Source organism: Coregonus clupeaformis, chromosome 12 (assembly GCF_020615455.1).
Source record: "Coregonus clupeaformis isolate EN_2021a chromosome 12, ASM2061545v1, whole genome shotgun sequence".
NCBI lineage: Eukaryota > Metazoa > Chordata > Actinopteri > Salmoniformes > Salmonidae > Coregonus > Coregonus clupeaformis.
The window spans coordinates 52,551,848-52,575,553 of record NC_059203.1 but is presented as its reverse complement, the minus strand read 5'-3'; the positions used below and the strand labels follow the sequence as shown (position 1 = coordinate 52,575,553).

The window sequence follows — 23,706 nt, the reverse complement described above, 5'->3', positions numbered from 1 at the left end:
TGGAAAGGGTATTTTTCTTTTGAATAAGTGCTTGACAAGAAGTGGATGGGTGTGTTGGTGGGGGGGGGGGGTCGTTTCAACTGTCAAGGCCAGTCTAGCTGTAATGAGCTGTGCACTAAATGACCGCATTCTCTAGAGGCTCCTCTGCCAACTCCTATTAATGGCTAATTATCACATGGAGTGCTGCTGCACACCTACACACACACACACACATATATTTTTCATTGTGTGTAATATTCATGTAAAATTTAACTAAACTTCCAAGTAAAATAATAATAATCCACACACATAGACAAGTGAGGCAGTGTTGTGAGAAAAGAGAAACCGCCTGTGAACTTAACAAGCTGATTAATTTACTCATTCAGCAATTTCCACCATGCATCTTTCACCCCTAGCCCCCCGAGTCTTTCGTTTATTGTATTGTGTATGTATATGACTGTGTGTGCATTTGTGTGTGCGCATGTATGTGTGTGTGTGTGTCTGCGCTACACTGTGTCTGAGTGTGTGATGGCCCAGAGGAGTGATGTGAAAGAGAGAAAATAACCTATAATCAGAGTATAAACAGCCTCTCCATCTAAGTGATCTATCCTGCCTGACACTCTATGGGGACACACACGAGGCACATCATTGAAAAACATGACAAGGAGAAGGCAGGAGGAAAATAGAGAAAGACTGACACAGACCTCCTCCCTCCTCTCCTATCCTCCCTCCCTCATCCCTCTCTCACGTTAGGAACAAACCACAGCGCTGTTTATCCCTGTCACTAAGAATTACCCACCTCACCCTGGGAGAGACCACTGTCACACACGCGCGCACATACACACACACACACACACACACACTTTCACTCTCCACTGTCCCCCTTTTTCATCCTGTCATCTTTCTATCATTCCCTAATTTCTCGCCCCATCAGCCTACACTATCTCTCTCTCTCTCTCTCTCTCTCTCTCTCTCTCTCTCTCTCTCTCTCTCTCTCTCTCTCTCTCTCTCTCTCTCTCTCTCTCTCTCTCTCACTCATGGTGTGTGGGTAACTCCTCTACTCCCTGTTGAATGGGTCATGATTTGAAATACCACAGTGTGCAATCACAGCAGCAAGATTTGTGACCTGTTACTAGAGATCCTGGTTCGAGTCCAGGCTCTGTTGCAGCTGGCCGCGACCGAGAGACCCATGGGGCGGCGCACAATTGGCCCAGCGTCATCCAGGTTAGGGGAGGGTTTGGCTGGCAGGGATGTTCTTGTCCCATTGCGCACTAGCGACTCCTGTGGCGGTCGAGGCACAGTGCACGCTGACACGGTCGCCAGGTGTACAGTGTTTCCTCCGACACATTGGTGCGGCTGGCTTCCGGGTTAAGCGGGCATTGTGTCAAGATGCAGTGCGGCTCGGTTGGGTTGTGTTTCGGAGGACGCACAGCTCTCAACCTTCGCCTCTCCCGAGTCCGTACGGGAGTTGCAGCGATGGGACAAGATTGTAACTACCAATTGGATACCACGAAATTGGGGAGAAAAAGGGGTAAAAAAAACTAAAAACAAACAAAATATAATACGATTTGTGACCTGTTGCCACAAGAAAAGGGCAACCAGTGAAGAACAAACGCCACTGTAAATACAACCCATATTTATGTTGATTTATTTTCCCTTTTGTACTTTAACTATTTGCACATCGTTACAACACTGTATATAGACATCATTTATTATTTTTTAACTTTTGTGAGTGTAATATTTACAGTTAATTTTTTATTGTTTATTTCACTTTTGTTTATTATCTATTTCACTTGCTTTGGCAATGTAAACCTATGTTTACCATGCCAATAAAGCCCCTTAAATTGAAATTAAATTGAGAGAGAGAGAGAGAGAGAGAGATGAGAGAGAGAGAGAGAGCAGACGTAAATACCTCAGGGGCAGGGGCCACATTTCTCAGGGGGGAACTGATGAGGGAAGCCATGATGGGGGAACTGATAAGGAGGGGGGGGGCTTTAGAGCGTAACACTGCCCGCTTCAAACGGCCCCTGAAGTAATAGGAGTGTGTGGGGAGAAGGAAGGTATATTTTATGAGGGGTTGAAAGCTGTGTGTGTGTGTGTCGTAAACAAAGGGTGAGGCTTATCATATGAGTGTGGGTATAGAGAATGAAGGGTCTCCTTTGAGTGGGAACGCTGTGCTGTCACTCTCATTACAGAGCTGATGACAACCACACCGGTTGGTTACCAGCTGTCTCTAACAGGAGATACTAGATCTTCTAGCCTGATGTATCTAAAGAGGACACCATGGGCCTTACAGGGAGGACAGACTGGATGGATACTGTATCATTTATTAACAATTAATTATTTATTTATTCCACAGTCCTGTAAAGACCTGTGGAGGGCTCTGTAGTAGAATCATGTCATAACGTTGTTAGTGAGAGGAGAGAGGTATGACAGATACCGCAGAGAGGAGTGGAAGCAACAGGAGAGAGGGAAGCCATGTGTAGAGTGTATGGGGACTGCTGAGCCTGACTGAGGACTGGGGACAGGGGGACTTGGAGGGATTCAACCCGCAGAGTTGGGGAGGTCACTGGTGGCTGTATATAGCCTCAAGGGGCTAAGGGACTGCTGAGGTGGAGGTAAGACAGAGAGGGGACAGAGAGGCTGGGATGAGGGGGAGAGGGGCTGTGCTGTGGTGGGACTTAAGGCAGGGGAAAAGGTGCTGGGGATCTGGGGATTATGGTTGGGGTGGGCGAAGGGGGTCTGTCAGTGGCATATTTTCGCGGTGTACTGAGGCTTGCCCAGCCTAGTGTCCTGGGACCAATCTGACAGGGGCATGACACACACACACACACACTTACGTGCACACAAACACACACCTCCCTCTTACAGGGGCCAGCCAAATGGTAAAACCCTTCTGGAGCGGACGGCCTGACACCAGCAAGTTCAAGTGGAAAATCCTCCTCCTTCGTCCCTCCTTCACGTCGTCCCTCCATTCATCCCTCTCTACCCCCACTCCCTCCATCTAACGTCCCAGTGCCTCAGAATAACAATTACAACAAATGTCCAGAGGCACACAACAGATGGGATGACACATACACACAGAGAGAGAGAGAGAGAGAGAGAGAGAGAGATAGAGAAACACACACACAGACACACACACACTTTGGGCACTTCAGAGGCGGGCACTTCAGAGGGAAGTGTAAGAGCCGTTATCGACCTGGCTTCATTACTGATTTCACTCATGTTTCAAATCACAAAATAGTTTCACACTCCACTACCCACACCCAAACTCTCCCACTGCATCCCCACACCCCCTGTCCCTCCCTCCTCTACCCTCTTCATCCTCCCTTCACTCCAGCACCAGACCCCAACTCTCCTTCTATATCCCCCTATCCCTTCCCCTCCCTCACTTCACCCCCCTCTACCCCCTCTACCCCCTCATCCTCTTCACACACTGTCAGTACACCATATAACACTGACACCCCCTCCCCTCTCTATCAAATAAAAGGAGAAAAACTGCCAACTAAGCACTTTCATTGAGCGGACAAAAGGAGTGCTTTGGGAAAAACACTTTGGGAAAGAAGCACAGAAACTGTCTGCAGTGTGGACTGATTAAAGTGAAAGAGGCCTTAGCTCCTGATTCACAGGCCTAGCTGGGTTATCTCTCAGAAGTAGTCTTGGTTAACTTTAAACAAACTTAAATGGCCAAACAAGGAAACATTCACAGTAAGCATAAACTTTCAGTTTAAGAATTCGATAAAGTCACCAAGATATTTAAAATTGAAAAGCTGAAATGTCTTCAGTCAATAAGTATTCAACCCCTTTTTTTTCTTTCTTTTTTAGGGGGTAGATCAGCTTTAATATTGCAGATAGTTTGTAGCTTCCATCAATGTAATTGTCTGAATCACTTCCAATCCCCCATATATTTTTTTGCAAATATGCACTACCGGTCAAAAGTTTTAGAACACCTACTCATTCAAGGGGTTTTCTTAATTTTTACTATTTTCTACATTGTAGAATAATAGTGAAGACATCAAAACTATTAAATAACACATATGGAATCATGTAGTAACCAAAAAAGTGTTAAACAAATCTAAATATATTTGAGATTTGAGATTTTTCAAATAGCTACCCTTTGCCTTGATGACAGCTTTGCACACTCTTGGCATTCTCTCAACCAGCTTCATGAGGTAGTCACTTGGAATGCATTTAAATTAACAGGTGTGCCCTCTTCAAAGTTAATTTGTGGAATTTCTTTCCTTCTTAATGCGTTTGAGCCAATCAGTTGTGTTGTGACAAGGTATGGGGGGATATACAGAAGATAGCCCTATTTGGTAAAAGACCAAGTCCATATTATGGCAAGCTCAAATAATCAAAGAGAAAGGACAGTCCATCAATACTTTAAGACATGAAGGTCAGTCAATATGGAACATTTCAAGAACTTTCTTCAAGTGCAGTTTTACATTAGTTATCTTGTTGTTATTAATCCCATCCTTCAGGTCCATTCAACCCCTCCCCTCTATGTCACGATCGTCATAAGAGGCAGACCAAGGCGCAGCGTGATATGCGTACATCTTTTAATGAGTACTTAATACATGAACAACAAAACGATACGTGAAGTCTACAGGTTCACCAACACAAACCTATACAGAACAAGATCCCACAAATAACTGTGCAAAACAGGCTGCCTAAGTATGGTTCCCAATCAGAGACAACGAGCAACAGCTGCCTCCGATCGGGAACCACCCTGGCCAACATAGATCTAAACGATCTAGAATAAACACATAGAAACTACAACATAGAAACTAACACCCTGGCTCAACATAAAAGAGTCCCCAGAGCCAGGGCGTGACAATACCCCCCCCCAAAGGCGCGGACTGCGACCACGCCAACTAAACCCAACAGGGGAGGGGCCGGGTGGGCATTCCGCCTCGGAGGCGGATCCGGCTCCGGGCGTGACCACCACTCTCTCGCTAACCCCCCGTAGCGCCCCTGGTCTGGTCTGGCCCCGCTGGCCGGAGCTGGACTGGACACCGGTGGAGCGGATTGCTCAGGCTCCGTTGTGGAGCAGCTGACCGGTGCCGGACCAGGCACCGGTGGAACAGGCACGGACCGTGCCGGACTGACGACGTGCACCACTGGCCTGGTGCGGGGAGCAGGAACAGGCCGGACCGGGCTGGCGATGCGCACCACTGGCTTGGTGCGGGGAGCAGGAACAGGCCGGACCGGGCTGACGACGTGCACCACTGGCTTGGTGCGGGGAGCAGGAACAGGCCGGACCGGGCTGACGACGCGCACCACTGGCTTGGTGCGGGGAGCAGGAACGGACCGGACCGGGCTGACGACGCGCACCACAGGCTTGGTGCGAGGAGCAGGAACAGGCCGGGCCGGGCTGGCGACGCGCACCACAGGCTTGGTGCGAGGGGCAGGACCAGGCCGGGCCGGGCTGGCGACGCGCACCACAGGATTGGTGCGAGGGGCAGGAACAGGCCGGGCCGGGCTGGCGACGCCGCACCACAGGCTTGGTGCGGGGTGCAGGAACAGGCCGGACCGGGCTGGCGACGCCCACCACAGGCTTGGTGCGGGGAGCAGGAACAGGCCGGACCGGGCTGGCGACGCGCACCACAGGCTTGGTGCGAGGAACAGGAACAGGCCGGACCGTACTGGGAATACACACCACTGGCCTTGTGCGGGGATCAGGAACGGGCCGGACCGGACTGGTAACACACCCCAGTACCTCTCGCCGTGCCTCTACACTCTCCTTCCCCCTCATGACCAATGGCCCCCCGTAACCTGGTGGCCTCCTCTCCTAGTCCACAAACTCGCCCTGTAGCTGCCTCCAGCAGCCCCGTCGTCCATGCCGTGTGCCCCCCAAAAAATTATTGGGGGTTGCCTCTCGCCTGTCCGACGACGGCACGTTTGTCGCCGTACCTCCTCTCTCGCCAGGGCTTTAACTTTTGCCCATGGCCCTTTGCCCGCGAACATGTCCTCCCAAGACCACCATTCGCCCACCTGGGACATTGCCAACTTCTCCAGTTCCTTTCCCGGTGTTTGCTCCTGAACACGCTGCTTGGTCCTTCTTTGGTGGGATCTTCTGTCACGATCGTCATAAGAGGCAGACCAAGGCGCAGCGTGATATGCGTACATCTTTTAATGAGTACTTAATACATGAACAACAAAACGATACGTGAAGTCTACAGGTTCACCAACACAAACCTATACAGAACAAGATACCACAAATAACTGTGCAAAACAGGCTGCCTAAGTATGGTTCCCAATCAGAGACAACGAGCAACAGCTGCCTCCGATCGGGAACCACCCTGGCCAACATAGATCTAAACGATCTAGAATAAACACATAGAAACTACAACATAGAAACTAACACCCTGGCTCAACATAAAAGAGTCCCCAGAGCCAGGGCGTGACAGTACCCCCAAAGGCGCGGACTGCGACCACGCCAACTAAACCCAACAGGGAGGGGCCGGGTGGGCATTCCGCCTCGGAGGCGGATCCGGCTCGGGCGTGACCACCACTCTCTCGCTAACCCCCCGTAGCGCCCCTGGTCTGGTCTGGCCCCGCTGGCCGGAGCTGGACTGGACACCGGTGGAGCGGATTGCTCAGGCTCCGTTGTGGAGCAGCTGACCGGTGCCGGACCAGGCACCGGTGGAACAGGCACGGACCGTGCCGGACTGACGACGTGCACCACTGGCCTGGTGCGGGGAGCAGGAACGGGCCGGACCGGGCTGACGACGCGCACCACTGGCTTGGTGCGGGGAGCAGGAACAGGCCGGACCGGGCTGGCGATGCGCACCACTGGCTTGGTGCGGGGAGCAGGAACGGGCCGGACCGGGCTGACGACGTGCACCACTGGCTTGGTGCGGGGAGCAGGAACAGGCCGGACCGGGTGACGACGCCGCACCACTGGCTTGGTGCGGGAGCAGGAACGGACCGGACCGGGCTGACGACGCCGCACCACAGGCTTGGTGCGAGGAGCAGGAACAGGCCGGGCCGGGCTGGCGACGCCGCACCACAGGCTTGGTGCGAGGGGCAGGACCAGGCCGGGCCGGGCTGGCGACGCGCACCACAGGATTGGTGCGAGGGGCAGGAACAGGCCGGGCCGGGCTGGCGACGCGCACCACAGGCTTGGTGCGGGGTGCAGGAACAGGCCGGACCGGGCTGGCGACGCCCACCACAGGCTTGGTGCGGGGAGCAGGAACAGGCCGGACCGGGCTGGCGACGCGCACCACAGGCTTGGTGCGAGGAACAGGAACAGGCCGGACCGTACTGGGAACACACACCACTGGCCTTGTGCGGGGATCAGGAACGGGCCGGACCGGACTGGTAACACACCCCAGTACCTCTCGCCGTGCCTCTACACTCTCCTTCCCCCTCATGACCAATGGCCCCCGTAACCTGGTGGCCTCCTCTCCTAGTCCACAAACTCGCCCTGTAGCTGCCTCCAGCAGCCCCGTCGTCCATGCCGTGTGCCCCCCCCAAAAAAATTATTGGGGTTGCCTCTCGCCTGTCCGACGACGGCACGTTTGGCGCCGTACCTCCTCTCTCGCCAGGGCTTTAACTTTTGCCCATGGCACTTTGCCCGCGAACATGTCCTCCCAAGACCACCATTCGCCCACCTGGGACATCGCCAACTTCTCCAGTTCCTTTCCCGGTGTTTGCTCCTGAACACGCTGCTTGGTCCTTCTTTGGTGGGATCTTCTGTCACGATCGTCATAAGAGGCAGACCAAGGCGCAGCGTGATATGCGTACATCTTTTAATGAGTACTTAATACATGAACAACAAAACGATACGTGAAGTCTACAGGTTCACCAACACAAACCTATACAGAACAAGATCCCACAAATAACTGTGCAAAACAGGCTGCCTAAGTATGGTTCCCAATCAGAGACAACGAGCAACAGCTGCCTCCGATCGGGAACCACCCTGGCCAACATAGATCTAAACGATCTAGAATAAACACATAGAAACTACAACATAGAAACTAACACCCTGGCTCAACATAAAAGAGTCCCCAGAGCCAGGGCGTGACAGTACCCCCCCCCAAAGGCGCGGACTGCGACCACGCCAACTAAACCCAACAGGGGAGGGGCCGGGTGGGCATTCCGCCTCGGAGGCGGATCCGGCTCCGGGCGTGACCACCACTCTCTCGCTAACCCCCCGTAGCGCCCCTGGTCTGGTCCCGCTGGCCGGAGCTGGACTGGACACCGGTGGAGCGGATTGCTCAGGCTCCGTTGTGGAGCAGCTGACCGGTGCCGGACCAGGCACCGGTGGAACAGGCACGGACCGTGCCGGACTGACGACGTGCACCACTGGCCTGGTGCGGGGAGCAGGAACGGGCCGGACCGGGCTGACGACGCGCACCACTGGCTTGGTGCGGGGAGCAGGAACAGGCCGGACCGGGTGGCGACGCGCACCACTGGCTTGGTGCGGGAGCAGGAACGGGCCGGGCCGGGCTGACGACGTGCACCACTGGCTTGGTGCGGGGAGCAGGAACAGGCCGGACCGGGCTGACGACGCGCACCACTGGCTTGGTGCGGGGAGCAGGAACGGACCGGACCGGGCTGACGACGCGCACCACAGGCTTGGTGCGAGGAGCAGGAACAGGCCGGGCCGGGCTGGCGACGCGCACCACAGGCTTGGTGCGAGGGGCAGGACCAGGCCGGGCCGGGCTGGCGACGCGCACCACAGGATTGGTGCGAGGGGCAGGAACAGGCCGGGCCGGGCTGGCGACGCGCACCACAGGCTTGGTGCGGGGTGCAGGAACAGGCCGGACCGGGCTGGCGACGCCCACCACAGGCTTGGTGCGGGAGCAGGAACAGGCCGGACCGGGCTGGCGACGCGCGCACCACAGGCTTGGTGCGAGGAACAGGAACAGGCCGGACCGTACTGGGAACACACACCACTGGCCTTGTGCGGGGATCAGGAACGGGCCGGACCGGACTGGTAACACACCCCAGTACCTCTCGCCGTGCCTCTACACTCTCCTTCCCCCCTCATGACCAATGGCCCCCGTAACCTGGTGGCCTCCTCTCCTAGTCCACAAACTCGCCCTGTAGCTGCCTCCAGCAGCCCCGTCGTCCATGCCGTGTGCCCCCAAAAAAAATTATTGGGGTTGCCTCTCGCCTGTCCGACGACGGCACGTTTGGCGCCGTACCTCCTCTCTCGCCAGGGCTTTAACTTTTGCCCATGGCCCTTTGCCCGCGAACATGTCCTCCCAAGACCACCATTCGCCCACCTGGGACATCGCCAACTTCTCCAGTTCCTTTCCCGGTGTTTGCTCCTGAACACGCTGCTTGGTCCTTCTTTGGTGGGATCTTCTGTCACGATCGTCATAAGAGGCAGACCAAGGCGCAGCGTGATATGCGTACATCTTTTAATGAGTACTTAATACATGAACAACAAAACGATACGTGAAGTCTACAGGTTCACCAACACAAACCTATACAGAACAAGATCCCACAAATAACTGTGCAAAACAGGCTGCCTAAGTATGGTTCCCAATCAGAGACAACGAGCAACAGCTGCCTCTGATCGGGAACCACCCTGGCCAACATAGATCTAAACGATCTAGAATAAACACATAGAAACTACAACATAGAAACTAACACCCTGGCTCAACATAAAAGAGTCCCCAGAGCCAGGGCGTTAAACTCTATCTCTTAACACCATCCATATTGGATTTCTATTTGCCATATATTTTTCAACTGTGCTGTGATGTTTCACAAAAGTTCTGAACTTTTCTATTCTCATTGTTTCTACAGATTGTAAATTGAAAATAAACGTTTTTGCTAAAAGTATTATTTTATTATTGATCGATTGACTATGACTTTTCAGATCACACAGTAGTACTATCTGCAGGGTTAGCTCCAGGTAAATATTGCAATTCTTCAGCCATTTCTGGACCTGTGACCAAAAACAAGCTACAGTTGAAGTCGGAAGTTTACATACACTTAGGTTGGAGTCATTAAAACTTGTTTTTCAACCACTCCACCCATTTCTTGTTAACAAACTATAGTTTTGGCAAGTCTACTTTAGGACATCTACTTTGTGCATGACACAAGTAATTTTTCCAACAATTGTTTACAGACAGATTATTTTACTTATAATTCACTGTATCACAATTCCAGTTGGTCTGAAGTTTACATACACTAAGGTGACTCTGCTTGGAAAGTTTGGAAAGTTCCAGAAATGATGTCATGGCTTTAGAAGCTTCTGATAGACTAATTGACAAAATTTTAGTCAATCGGAGGTGTACCTGTGGATGTATTTCAAGGCCTACCTTCAAACTCAGTGCCTCTTTGCTTGACATCATGGGAAAATCAAAAGAAATCAGCCAAGACCTCAGAAAATAATTTGTAGATCTCCACATGTCTGGCTCATCCTTGGGAGCAATTTCCAAACGCCTGAAGGTACCACGTTCATCTGTACAAATAATAGTGCGCAAGTATAAACAACATGGGACCACGCAGCCGTCATACCGCTCAGGAAGGAGACGCGTTCTGTCTCCTAGAGATGAACGTACTTTGGTGCGAAAAGTGAAAAACAATCCCAGAACAACAGCAAAGGACCTTGTGAAGATGCTGGAGGAAACAGGTACAAAAGTATCTATATCCACAGTAAAACGAGTCCTATATCAACATAACCTGAAAGGCCGCTCAGCAAGGAAGAAGCCACTGCTCCAAAACCGCCATAAAAAAGCCAGACTACGGTTTGCAACTGCACATGGGGACAAAGATCGTACTTTTTGTCCTCTGGTCTGATCGTACTTTTTGTCCTCTGGTCTGATGAAATAAAAATAGAACTGTTTGGCCATAATGACCATCGTTATGTTTGGAGGAAAAAGGGGAAGGCTTGCAAGCCGAAGAACACCATCCCAACCGTGAAGCACGGGGGGTGGCAGCGTCATGCTGTGGGGGTGCTTTGCTGCAGGAGGGACTGGTGCACTTCACAAAATAGATGGCATCTTGAGGAAGGGAAATTATGTGGATATATTGAAGCAACATCTCAAGACATCAGTCAGGAAGTTAAAGCTTGGTCGCAAATGGGTCTTCCAAATGGACAATGACCCCAAGCATACTTCCAAAGTTGTAGTAAAATGGCTTAAGGACAACAAAGTCAAGGTGTTGGAGTGGCCATCACAAAGCCCTGACCACAATCCTATAGAACATTTGTGGGCAGAACTGAAAAAGCGTGTGCGAGCAAGGAGGCCTACAACCTGACTCAGTTACACCAGCTCTGTCAGGAGGAATGGGCCAAAATTCACCCAACTTATTGTGGGAAGCTTTCGGCTACCCAAAACGTTTGACCCAAGTTAAACAATTTAAAGGCAATGCTCCCAAATACTAATTGAGTGTATGTACATTTCTGACCCACTGGGAATGTGATGAAAGAAATAAAAGCTGAAATAAATCATTCTCTCTACTATTATTCTGACATTTCCCATTCTTAAAATAAAGTGGTGATCCTAACTGACCTAAGACAGGGAATTTTTACTAGGATTAAATGTCAGGAATTGTGAAAAACTGAGTTTACATGTATTTGGCTAAGGTGTATGTAAACTTCTGACTTCAACTGTACATATGGACAGTACCAAAACAAATGATCTAATGATTCTGTCTCTTCGCAGCAAAATCTGCAGAGTTGGGAAGGTTGTATCCCCCATATAAATAACATTATATTGGTTGCAACAATTTTGTATAATAATTTAAATTGAAAAAGTTTTGAATCCGGCGTCGTTTTGCGAATTAGTTCATAAACCATGTGACATGGAATCGGTAAGTCAAAAATCTCTTCCCAACTATTTTGTAATCTATATGGCACGGCTGTCAATTTTTTGGTCCATAAATTAAACTGGTATACTTTTTTATTTATCACAATTTTCTTTAACCAATGATGGTCTTTAATGCAGGGCCGACAGACAAGTTCCTTACTTTTTCCCCCTTCCACTTTCCTCTTCCATTTTTGCGGTAATGCTGCAATCAGTTGGTTGTAATTTTGGGTAGAGCAGACATTTCCATATCTTTCTGTTAGCTGCTGTTGTTGTATTATTTGTTCTGTATATTTGCGTTTAACCACAATATTTGGCAGAGTGAAAGAACAAGCCTGTACATAATACAAATATTCCAAAACATGCATCCTGTTTGCAGTAAGGCACTAAAGTAAAAGTGCAAAAAATCTGGCAAAGAAATGAAATTCATGTCTTGAATACAAAGCGTTATGTTTGGGGCAAATCCATCACAACACATCACAGAGTCCCATTCTTTATATTTTTAAGCATAGTGGTGGTTGCATCATGTTAGTTCCGTGTGGCTCACTTGGTAGAGCACGGCACTTGCAACACCAGGGTTGTGGGTTTGACTCCCATTGGGGACCAGTATGAAAATATATATACTCACTACTGTAAGTCGCTCTGGATAAGAGCGTCTGCTAAATGACTAAAATGTTATGGGTATGCCAGGACTAAGGAGTTTTTTTGAATAAAAATAAATGGAAAACCTGGTTCAGTCTGCTTTCCAACAGACACTGGGAGACAAATTCACCTTTCAGCAGGACAATAACCTAAAATGCAAGGCCAAATATACACTTGAGTTGCTTACCAAGACGACATTGAATGTTCCTGAGTGGCGTAGTTACAGTTTTGACTTAAATCGCTTGAAGATCTATGGCAAGACATGAAAATGGCTGTCAAACAATGATCAACAACCAACTTGACAGAGCTTGAAGAATTTAAAAAAGAATAATGTGCAAATATTGTACAACCCAGCTGTGCAAATCTCTTAGAGACTTACCCAGAAAGACCCACAGCTGTAATCGCTGCCAAAGGTGATTCTAACATGTATTGACGCAGGGGTGTGAATACTTACAGTATGTAAATGAGATATTTCTGTATTTAATTTTCAATACATTTGCAAACATTTCTAAAAACATGTTTTCACATGGTCATTATGGGGTATTGTGTGTAGATGGGTGAGAAAAAAATATATTGAATCCATTTTGAGGCTGTAACACAACAAAATGCGGAATAAGTCAAGGGGTATGAATACTTTCTGAAGGCACTGTAAATCAGAAGTAAGCAATGTGATATCAACACATAGTGCTCTTTTATTTAGTATCATGATCTGTAAAGGGGACATAGCCTTACTCCACCCCCTACCCCCCCCCCCCGTTTGTTCTCTCTCTCTTAGTGCCTGTGCCAGGCCCTCTCCACTGACACAGAGAAGAGAGGGAGGGAGGGAGGGAGGGAGGAGGGAGGGAGGGAGGGAGGGAGGGAGGAGGGAGGGAGGGAGGGAGGGAGGGAGGGAGGGAGGGAGGGAGGGAGGGAGAGGAAAGCTAATTAGCATTTATCTAATGAGTCTTTTCATTTTTTTCTAATTAAACAAGCTCCTTAATAATACATGGAAACAGGACACTACACACACACACCATGCGATTCAATTACACACACTATAAATGGGCTGGAGCCAAATGTGTGTGTGCCAATTGTGTGGGTGCGTGTTCCAACTGTACCAAAAGTGTGTGTGTGTGACAAGTGTGGTTGGCACAGACTGCATTGTGATGCACACGTGGCAGGTCAGAGAGACGTGGTATACCATGCTGTGTAATCCACCCTCCCCCTACCCATCCCTCTCTGTCCCCCTACCCATTTAACCATTCATCCTTCCATTATAAAACACATACACGCTATGTCCCCTATACGCCTACAGTGAACTACTTTTGACCAGAGGCCTTTACGAAAAAATTATTTAATTTAAGACATGTTTTCAGTCTGTCCCAAACTTCTTCCATCATTCTAAAATGAAACAAAAGAAAAAAGGTGAGATATGGAGAAATATGATGGAGAGAGGAAGGAGAGCAGTGGGAGAGACTAGTGTGGCAGAGCCAAGGTTTCTCCTGAGAGCTCAAACAAAGAAAGACAAGTGGAACCCTCTCTCTCTCTCTGTCTCCTGCTCCCTCAGAGAGAAGAGAACCATCTAATTATCGAGCTCCAGAAAATGCCATTATTCGTTAGGCCTCATTTGCATGTGTGAGCCTCAGCAGGGCACAACCTGAGCAGCAGCCATTTTGTGCCTGAAGAGAGCCGCTGTGTCATCAGTCGCTCAGTCACTCCTCTGAATTGACTGGATTAAATGCCTTTTCCCCCGCAGCACTCACTCACACACCCTCTCACTTATTCTCCTGTTCTGCCATTGCATGATTGCTTCAATTACTCCAGTGGAGCTGCCAAGATACGAAATTATAAAATATTCCTTTCAATAAAAATATTCAAAAAACAAGGGGCTCTTGATGGCCAGTTTCTGTTGACCTTATAGTCACTTGGAGGAGAGAGAGAGCGAGAGAGAGACCCTAGCCAACCACACACACACACACACACACACACACATTGGGTGTCTGTATGGTGCGCCATGTAGAGAGTGGTAAGTAAATCAGAGTGCTATGTGGGGGTCGGGGTGGGCGGTGGGTGTATAGAGACATGAACACTGACAGCTCACACAGTAGTGATGCCCTGGGGTATAGGCAGGAGGAACTCAAGCGAGTCACCAACAAATAAGACAAGAGAGTAAACAACAGAGAAATGGGGCGAAAGGGAGACAAAGTAAGAGAGCAAGAGACAAACAAGAGAATGAGAGAGAGATGGAGAGAACGACAGAGACAAACAAGAGAATGAGAGAGAGATGGAGAGAACGACAGAGACAAACAAGAGAATGAGAGAGAGATGGAGAGAACGACAGAGACAAACAAGAGAATGAGAGAGAGATGGAGAAAATGACAGAGACAAACAAGAGAATGAGAGAGAGATGGAGAGAACGACAGAGACAAACAAGAGAATGAGAGAGAGATGGAGAGAACGACAGAGACACCATAAATGCCCAGGGGTTGAAAATCAGTGTGTGCACGTGCGTGTGTGTGTTTCAGTGTGTGTTTCAGTGTTTGAGTGTGTGTGTTATCACATTTGTCTTATACAGTGAGGTATAAGTTCTGAAGAAATACATTTATGTGGACCCAATCTGTTATGGAAGAATCAGTTTATTAACTTCACTGGGCCTTGTCCTTTCCTTCTACATTCCTCTTCACTTCTCTCTGTTCTTCTTCTCTGCAGCGGTAGCCGTGAGTGACAGTGTAATGTAATTAGTGAGGTTTGGTAATGAACAGAATGCTGCACTAGCGAGAGACGCTAACGAGAGACCCCGCTGCTCAGCCAGAATGGCCAGCACCTCTGAGCTACACCGCTTCATCCTGACACAACAGAACAGAGCTGCCAAACCCTCCTCCTCCTGAACGTTTATTGTCATTTATTACTATACACTTTCCAAAGTAATCTGTGTGTATGTGTGTGTGGCTGTGTGAGTGTGCGTATGTGAGAAGGAGAAAAGTGTGTGTGTTTGTCTGTCAGTTGGGATCCTGCACTCTAGCTAACCCCCCACCCTCTACTCACTGAGGAATTCAGCTCTGAAAACAGCCCAGTGCCCCATCACTACAAAGGCCCCATTCACAGAGAGAGAGAGAGAGAGAGAGAGAGAGAGAGAGAGAGAGAGAGAGAGAGAGAGAGAGAGAGAGAGAGAGAGAGAGAGAGAGAGAGAGAGAGAGAGAGAGAGAGAGAGAGAGAGAGAGAGAGAGAGAGAGAGAGAGAGAGAGAGAGAGAGAGAGAGAGAGAGAGAGAGAGAGAGAGAGAGAGAGAGAGAGAGAGAGAGAGAGAGAGAGAGAGAGAGAGAGAGAGAGAGGCAAAGTGCATATGGACATTGTATCATTGACATGGCACTAACTCTGAGACACGTACACACACATACACAACACTATGTTGACTCCCTGAAATGTGTATATTTTAGAGGTCATATAGTATCAGAGTGTACTGTGTATGACTCATGCAAGTGAAAGTGTATGTAGGCTTGAGTCCTCTATGTACTGTATGTATATGTGTGTGTATATATGTATGTATGTACACTACCAGTCAAAAGTTTGGACATACCTACTCATTCAAGGGTTTTTCTTTATTTTTACTATTTTCTACATTGCAGAATAATAGAGAAGTCATCAAAACTATGAAATAACACATATGGAATCATGTAGTAACCAAAGAAGTGTTAAACAAATCTAAATATATTTTATATTTGAGATTCTTCAAATAGCCACCCTTTGCCTTGATGACAGCTTTGCACACTCTTGGCATTCTCTCAACCAGCTTCATGAGGTAGTCACCTGGAATGCATTTAAATTAACAGGTGTGCCCTCTTAAAAGTTAATTTGTGGAATTTCTTTCCTTCTTATTGTGTTTGAGCCAATCAGTTGTGTTGTGACAAGGTATGGGGGGTATACAGAAGACAGCCCTATTTGGTAAAAGACCAAGTCCATATTATGGCAAGAACAGCTCAAAAGCAAAGAGAAACGACAGTCCATCATTACTTTAAGACATGAAGGTCACTCAATACGGAAGATTTCAAGAACTTTGAAAGTTTCTTCAAGTGCTATGATGAAACTTGCTCTCATGAGGACCACCACAGGAATGGAAGACCCAGAGTTAAATCTGCTGCAGAGGATAAGTTCATTAGAGTTACCAGCCTCAGAAATTGCAGCCCATATAAATGCTTCAGCGAGTTCAAGTCACAGACACATCTCAACATCAACTTTATAGAGGGGCCTGTGTGAATCAGGCCTTCATGGTCGAATTGCTGTAAAGAAACCACTACTAAAGGACACCTATAAGAAGAAGAGACCTGATTGGGCCAAGAAACATGAGCAATGGACATTAGACCGGTGGAAATGTGTCCTTTGGTCTGGAGTCCAAATTGGAGATTTTTGGTTCCAACTGCCGTGTCTTTGTGAGACGCGGTGTGGGTGAACGGATGATCTCCGCATGTGTAGTTCCCACCGTAAAGCATGGAGGAGGAGGTGTTATGGTGTGGGGGTGCTTTGCTGGTGACACTGTCTGTGATTTATTTAGAATTCAAGGTACACTTAACCAGCATGGCTACCACAGCATTCTGCAGCGATATGCCATCCGATCTGGTTTGGGCTTAGTGGGACTATCATTTGTTTTTCAACAGGACAATGACCCAACACACCTCCAGGTTGTGTAAGGGCTATTTTACCAAGAAGGAGAGTGATGGAGTGCTGCATCAGATGACCTGGCCTCCACAATCCCCTGACCTCAACCCAATTGAGATGGTTTGGGATGAGTCGGACGGCAGAGTGAAGGAAAAGCAGCCAACAAGTGCTCAGCATATGTGGGAACTCCTTCAAGACTGTTGGAAAAGCATTCCAGGTGAAGCTGGTTGAGAAAATGCCAAGAGTGTGCAAAGCTGTCATCAATGCAAAGTGTGGCTATTTGAAGAATCTCAAATATAAAATATATTTTGATTAGTTTAACACTTTTTTGGTTACTACATGATTCCATATGTGTTATTTAATAGTTTTGATGATCTCACTATTATTCGACAATGTAAAAAATAGTAAAAATAAAGAAAAACCCTTGAATGAGTAGGTGTGTCCAAACTTTTGACTGGTACTGCATGTGTGTGTATGTGTGTGTGGGTGTTCTGACCTGCACAGGGCTCTGTTTAACCTCATTGCTGCTGGGGGAGTTGAGTCCAGAGGCCTGTTGGAGGAGGAACTGTCTGGCTGCCTGCAGGGCCTGGTGGAGAGAGAGGGAGAGAGGTTAGACAATGTGGAGGTCTCAACCTGGCACCTCATAACCCATTCAACAGATATATTCATACACACACTCAGATATGGCAGCCTGCCACACATACATACAGTACCATGCCTCAGTGCCCACTCCCTCTTCCAAGTTGCCAGGCTTGATTTCCTCAACACATGAGAGCCCCACCTGGCATAACACTGTGTGGCACTCCCTCCTTTCCTCCCTGCCTCTTCTATCCCTCCTTCCCTCGATTGGTTGTTCCCTCCCTACCTGCCTGTGCGTCTTTCCCCTTCCATGACCAATCTCTTCCTTCTTCACTCCCTCTCTCCCTCTCTCCCACCATCTTCTATCAGGGTGACAAGTGGCCTCTTTGCATCCTCTCAGGGTAAAGTGTGTCAGTGAATCTGTGTGTGTGTGTGTGTGTGTGTGTGTGTGCCAATGTGGTGTGAATCTGTGCCCTAGAGATCTCTGACACGCTATTCCTACCTCCTACCCTCTCTCTACCTACTTTTCACTCTCATTCCTTCTCTTTCTGCCCTCAAGTGCTGCCTAAGTATTCACGCTATCTCTACCTGTGTGTGTGTGTGTGTGTGTGTGTGAGTGTGTATGTGATCTGGTGTCAAAAACACAGAAAAAAATGCCTTTCAAAACACACCCACACAGAACCAAGTACACACACAGACACTCACACACACACAGACACACACACCAACACACACACAGACACACACACCATAAACACAAACACCATAAATCAGCAGAGCGAATCAGGGAGGCGAAGGGGGGAGAGAGGTGAGACAGCAGGATGCACATTGGCTTCCTGACACTCTGAAAGGGGGGAAGGTTACATAGTAAATATTGATCTATGAAAAAATGTGTGTGGGGGAGGGGGGGTGGCTGCCCAACCTAACGGACAGAAAACTGTAATGTGGACAGTAACAGAGGAAATTAGAAAATTAGAAGAGAGAGAGACAGAGAGAGAGAGAGCGAGAGAGAGAGAGAAAGAGAGCGAGAGAGAGAGAGAGAGAGCCCCAGGACAACAACAACAACAACAACACAATTAGACCCAACCAAATCATGAGAAAACAAAAAGAGAATTACTTGACACATTGGAAAGAACAAACTAAAAAACTGAGCAAACTATAATGCTATTTGGCCCTAAACAGAGAGTACACAGTGGCAGAATACCTGACCACTGTGACTGACCCAAACTTAAGGAAAGCTTTGACTATGTACAGACTCAGTGAGCATTGCTATTGAGAAAGGCCGCCGTAGGCATACCTGGCTCTCAAGAGAAGACAGGCTATGTGCACACTGCCCACAAAATGAGGTGGAAACTGAGCTGCACTTCCTAACCTCCTGCCAAATGTATGACCATATTAGAGACACATATTTCCCTCAGATTACAGCGATCCACAAAGAATTCGAAAACAAACCCAATTTTGATAAACTCCTTATCTACTGGGTGAAAAACCACAGTGTGCCATCACAGCTGCAAGATTTGTGACCTGTTGCCACAAGAAAAGGGCAACCAGTGAAGAACAAACACCATTGTAAATACAACCCATATTTATGTTTATTTATTTTCCCATTTGTACTTTAACTATTTGCACATTGTTACAACACTGTATATATACACATAATATGACATTTGAAATGTCTTTATTATTTTGAAACTTCTGAGTGTAATGTTTACTGTTAATATTTATTGTTTATTTCACTTTTGTTTACTATCTACTTCACTTGCTTTGGCAATGTTAACACACGTTTCCCATGCCAATAAAGCCCTTAAATTGAAATTGAAATTTAATTGAGAGAGAGAGAGAGAGGGAGGGAGGGAGGGAGAGGGGAGAGAGGGAGAGAGGGAGAGAGGGAGAGAGGGAGAGAGGGAGAGAGAGAGAGAGAGAGAGAGAGAGAGAGAGAGAGAGAGAGAGAGAGAGAGAGAGAGAGAGAGAGAGAGAGAGAGAGAGAGAGAGCAGACTTACACAGACTAGAGGGGCCCCTGTGTGCAATCACATTCATGGCCTAAGCGATGAAAACCATCTGCATCAAACACACTTGCTACTTTTGCTGAGACCGCAATTAAAACACACACGCACACACTGATGCCGCACACACATACACACACACCTTCATGCTTAAAAAACAAAAAGACTACCCCTGGAACCCCCTCCCATAGGTTGGTTTGACCTAAGCTTTGGTGGCACACACACACATACGTGCAGACACACACACACACACACACACACACACACAGAGAAATCCACACACATACCACCCGCCCAGCTCTTTGGCATGTGGTGTGAATTACTCCTCACACACTCTTTATATTGGCTCAAGCAGAAGTGTGTGTGTGTGTGTGTCTGTGTCTATGTCGTTGTGTGTGTTTGTGTGTGTGTGTGTGTGTGTGTGTGTGTGTGTGTGTGTGTGTGTGTTGTCTGGAAACAATAAGGGACAATTATGTCAAAATTACCACCCTGATTACCACTATATTAAAGAGGCATTTATGGCTTTCACTAACACTACTACCATGCAGAGGTGATGCCTGTCACCTCTAACTCTCCTCTGTGTGTGTGTCCTGCACACAGGGATGTAGCTCAGTTGGTAGAGCATGGCGTTTGCAACGCCAGGGTTGTGGGTTCGATTCCCACGGGGGGCCAGTATAAAAAATAATGTATGCACTCACTAACTGTAAGTCGCTCTGGATAAGAGCGTCTGCTAAATGACTAAAATGTAAATGTGATGACTGTCTCTTCGCATATCCTAAAGTGAGAGCAGTTTGAGTCAAAATAGTAGAAAAACAACTTTGGTAAATGTTAATTTTGTACAGTGCCTTGCAAAAGTATTCATCCCCCTTGCCATTTTTCCTATTTTGTTGCATTACAACCTGTAATTTAAATTGATTTTTATTTGGATTTCATGTAATGGACATACACAAAATAGTCCACATTTGTGAAGTGAAATTAAAAAAATAACTTGTTAAAAAAAATTATACAAAATAAATAACGGAAAAGTGGTGCGTGCATATGTATTCACCCCTTTTACTATGAAGCCCCTAAATAAGATCTGGTGCAACCAATTACCTTCAGAAGTCACATAATTAGTTAAACAAAGTCCACCTGTGTGCAATCTAAGTGTCACATGATCTCAGTATATATACACCTGTTCTGAAAGGCCCCAGCGTCTGCAACACCACTAAGCAAGGGGCACCACCAAGCAAGCGGCACCATGAAGACCAAGGAGCTCTCCAAACAGGTCAGGGACAAATTTGTGGAGAAGTACAGATCAGGGTTGGGTTATAAAAAAATATCAGAACCTTTGAACATCCCACGGAGCACCATTAAATCCATTATTAAAAAATTGAAAGAATATGGCACCACAACAAACCTCCTAAGATACGGCCGCCCACCAAAATTCACGGACCAGGCAAGGAGGGCGTTAATCAAAGAGATCAAAGATAACCCTGAAGGATCTGCAAAGCTCCACAGCGGAGATTGACGTAACTGTCCATAGGACCACTTTAAGCCGTACACTCCACAGAGCTGGGCTTTACGCCATTGCTTAAAGAAAAAAATTACAAACACGTTTGGTGTTTGCCAAAAGCCATGTTTGAGACTCCCCAAACATATGGAAGAAGGTACTCTGGTCAGATGAGAATAAAATTGAGCTTTTTTGCCATCAAGGAAAACGCTATGTCTGGCGCAAACCCAACACCTCTCATCACCCCGAGAACACCATCCCCACAGTGAAGCATGGTGGTGGCAGCATCATGCTGTGGGGATGTTTTTCATCGGCAGGGACTGGGAAACTGGTCCGAATTGAAGGAATGATGGATGGCGCTAAATACAGGGAAATTCTTGAGGGAAACCTGTTTCAGTCTTCCAGAGATTTGAGACTGGGACGGAGGTTCACTTTCCAGCAGGACAATGACCCTAAGCATACTGCTAAAGCAACACTCGAGTGGTTTAAGGGGAAACATTTAAATGTCTTGGAATGGCCTAGTAAAAGCTCAGACCTCAATCCAATTGAGAATCTGTGGTATGACTTAAAGATTGCTGTACATCAGCGGAACCCATCCAACTTGAAGGAGCTGGAGCAGTTTTGCCTTGAAGAATGGGAAAAAAATCCCAGTGGCTAGATGTGCCAAGCTTATAGAGACATACCCCAAGAGACTTGCAGCTGTAATTGCTGCAAAAGGTGGCTCTATAAAGTATTGACTTTGGGGTGGGTGAATAGTAATGCACGCTCAAGTTTTCAGGTTTTTTTGTCTTATTTCTTGTTTGTTTCACAAGGAAAAATATTTTTCATGTTGTGTAAATCAAATGATACAAACCCACCAAAAATCTATTTTAATTCCAGGTTGTAAGGCAACAAAATAGGAAAAATGCCAAGGGGGTTGAATGCTTTCGCAAGCCACTGTAAACTGTAATACTGGCAACCCTTCTTTGTTTGATGTAAAATGGGGCAGAATGCAATAGTTTCAGTTTTGGTCTTTCTTTCTCTTTCACGCACATAAAAAAACACCCCTTTAGTTTCACTCTCCTTCCTGGTCTGAAACCTCTTTTCCCTCCTCTTTTCCCCTGCCTCTCTCTCTCTCTCTCTCTCTCTCTCTCTCTCTCTCTCTCTCTCTCTCTCTCTCTCTCTCTCTCTCTCTCTCTCTCTCTCTCTCTCTCTCTCTCTCTCTCTCTCTCTCTCTCTCTCTCTCTCTCTCTCGCTCTCTCTCGCTCTCTGACCCCAGCAAGCGCTTGCATTGTAGAGTAAACCCCCCTCTCTCTAACCCCTGTGGCATTCTTGTGGGGCGCGCTGCACCTTTAAAAAATATGAGGGAGTCCTGAGAGGAAGGCCCAACAACAGAGTCTTTGTGCTGCCGCTGACCGAACACTCACATACACACACACACACACACTCCACTGGTGTCAGACATGTTTTATTAGAGGAGAGGAGGGACGGAGGGAGGGAGAGGGGAAGGAGGTCACAGCTCAGCTTGGAGGCCTGAGTCTAACGGTGTTCTTCTGACTTGTCAACGCCCCCCCCTATGTTAATCATCGCCCCTGACACAGACTTTAATAACAGTGCATTTTTTTATTCAGCAGGGTCACACACACACACACACACACACACACACACACACACAAGCGGGACGCTTGTTCTCCCCTCTTTAACAGGCTTCACAAAAATGGCTGACAACTATGTTTCTTTTCTTTGAGTGGGCCGAGAGAGCGAAGGATAGAGGACGGGAGAGAGGGAAGGGGTTAGCTAGAGGGCCCATTAGAAGAAAAGGAGGGGCAATTAATTTTGGTATATGCACATAGTGGCCTTGATGTGTGCGTGAGTGTGTGTGTGTGTGTGTGTGTGTGTGTGTGTGTGCGTGCAGGCATGTGTGTGCGTGCGTGCAGGTGTGTGTGTGTTTTTCCATGCACACAAGTGTGTGTGAGTGTGTGAAAGCACTTCTAAGAGAGTGGATTCATTTCTCTACCCTACTGGAGAGTACAGTTGACATCTCACGTAAAATAACAAATATGAAACAACAAACATAGAGCTAGGGCAGACCTCTCCCTGCATGCCTCTCCCAGGCTTTGTGTGTGTGTGTGTATGTGTGTGCTTGGCTCAGGTTGCTAAAGCAAACAGGTCTGATGTGATGAATCTGGTCTCTAATCCGGCTGTGTTTGGGCGAGACGGAGAGAGAGAACCCAGGAGCCACGGAGAAATATAAACAAAGGGAAGGAGGTAGGGAGGGAGGGAGAGAAAGAGTAGAGAGAGAGAGAGACAGGTGGGTACCATATGTTGTAGTAATCCATCAGGACAGACTGAGGTCCATTGTTGACGGCCAAAACATCCCAGTCTTCCTCGCCTCCCACTGCCCTCTCCCTCTCCCTCCCACCCCCCACCCATAGAATAACAGCCCCATGGCAGACAGTGGGCTGTTATTGGGGGTAGTCCAGGGAGAGGAGGGGGAGGGAGACAGGGAGGCAGACAGACTTTAGATCCACCCTGTCTCCCCCCAACTCCACCCAGCGTCCCCCAGTCTCCCCTTAACTCCCCGTCTCCCCCATCCCAGCCACGCCAGTCCACCACCTGGGTCCTCTCGCTC

The 23,706-nt window shown here is 47.9% G+C and overlaps 1 protein-coding gene across 7 annotated transcripts in view; it reads right to left on the bottom strand.

The window, feature by feature from the left end:
* Window positions 1-23,706, bottom strand: part of LOC121577700 (forkhead box protein P4) — a 174,421-nt gene that overhangs the window by 53,053 nt on the left and 97,662 nt on the right. For all 7 annotated transcript variants that reach the window (XM_045223923.1, XM_041891494.2, XM_041891496.2 and 4 more), the window contains one exon: window positions 17,517-17,606. In XM_045223923.1, the coding sequence (XP_045079858.1) occupies window positions 17,517-17,606 (90 nt within the window). The remainder of the gene's footprint in view (window positions 1-17,516; window positions 17,607-23,706) is intronic.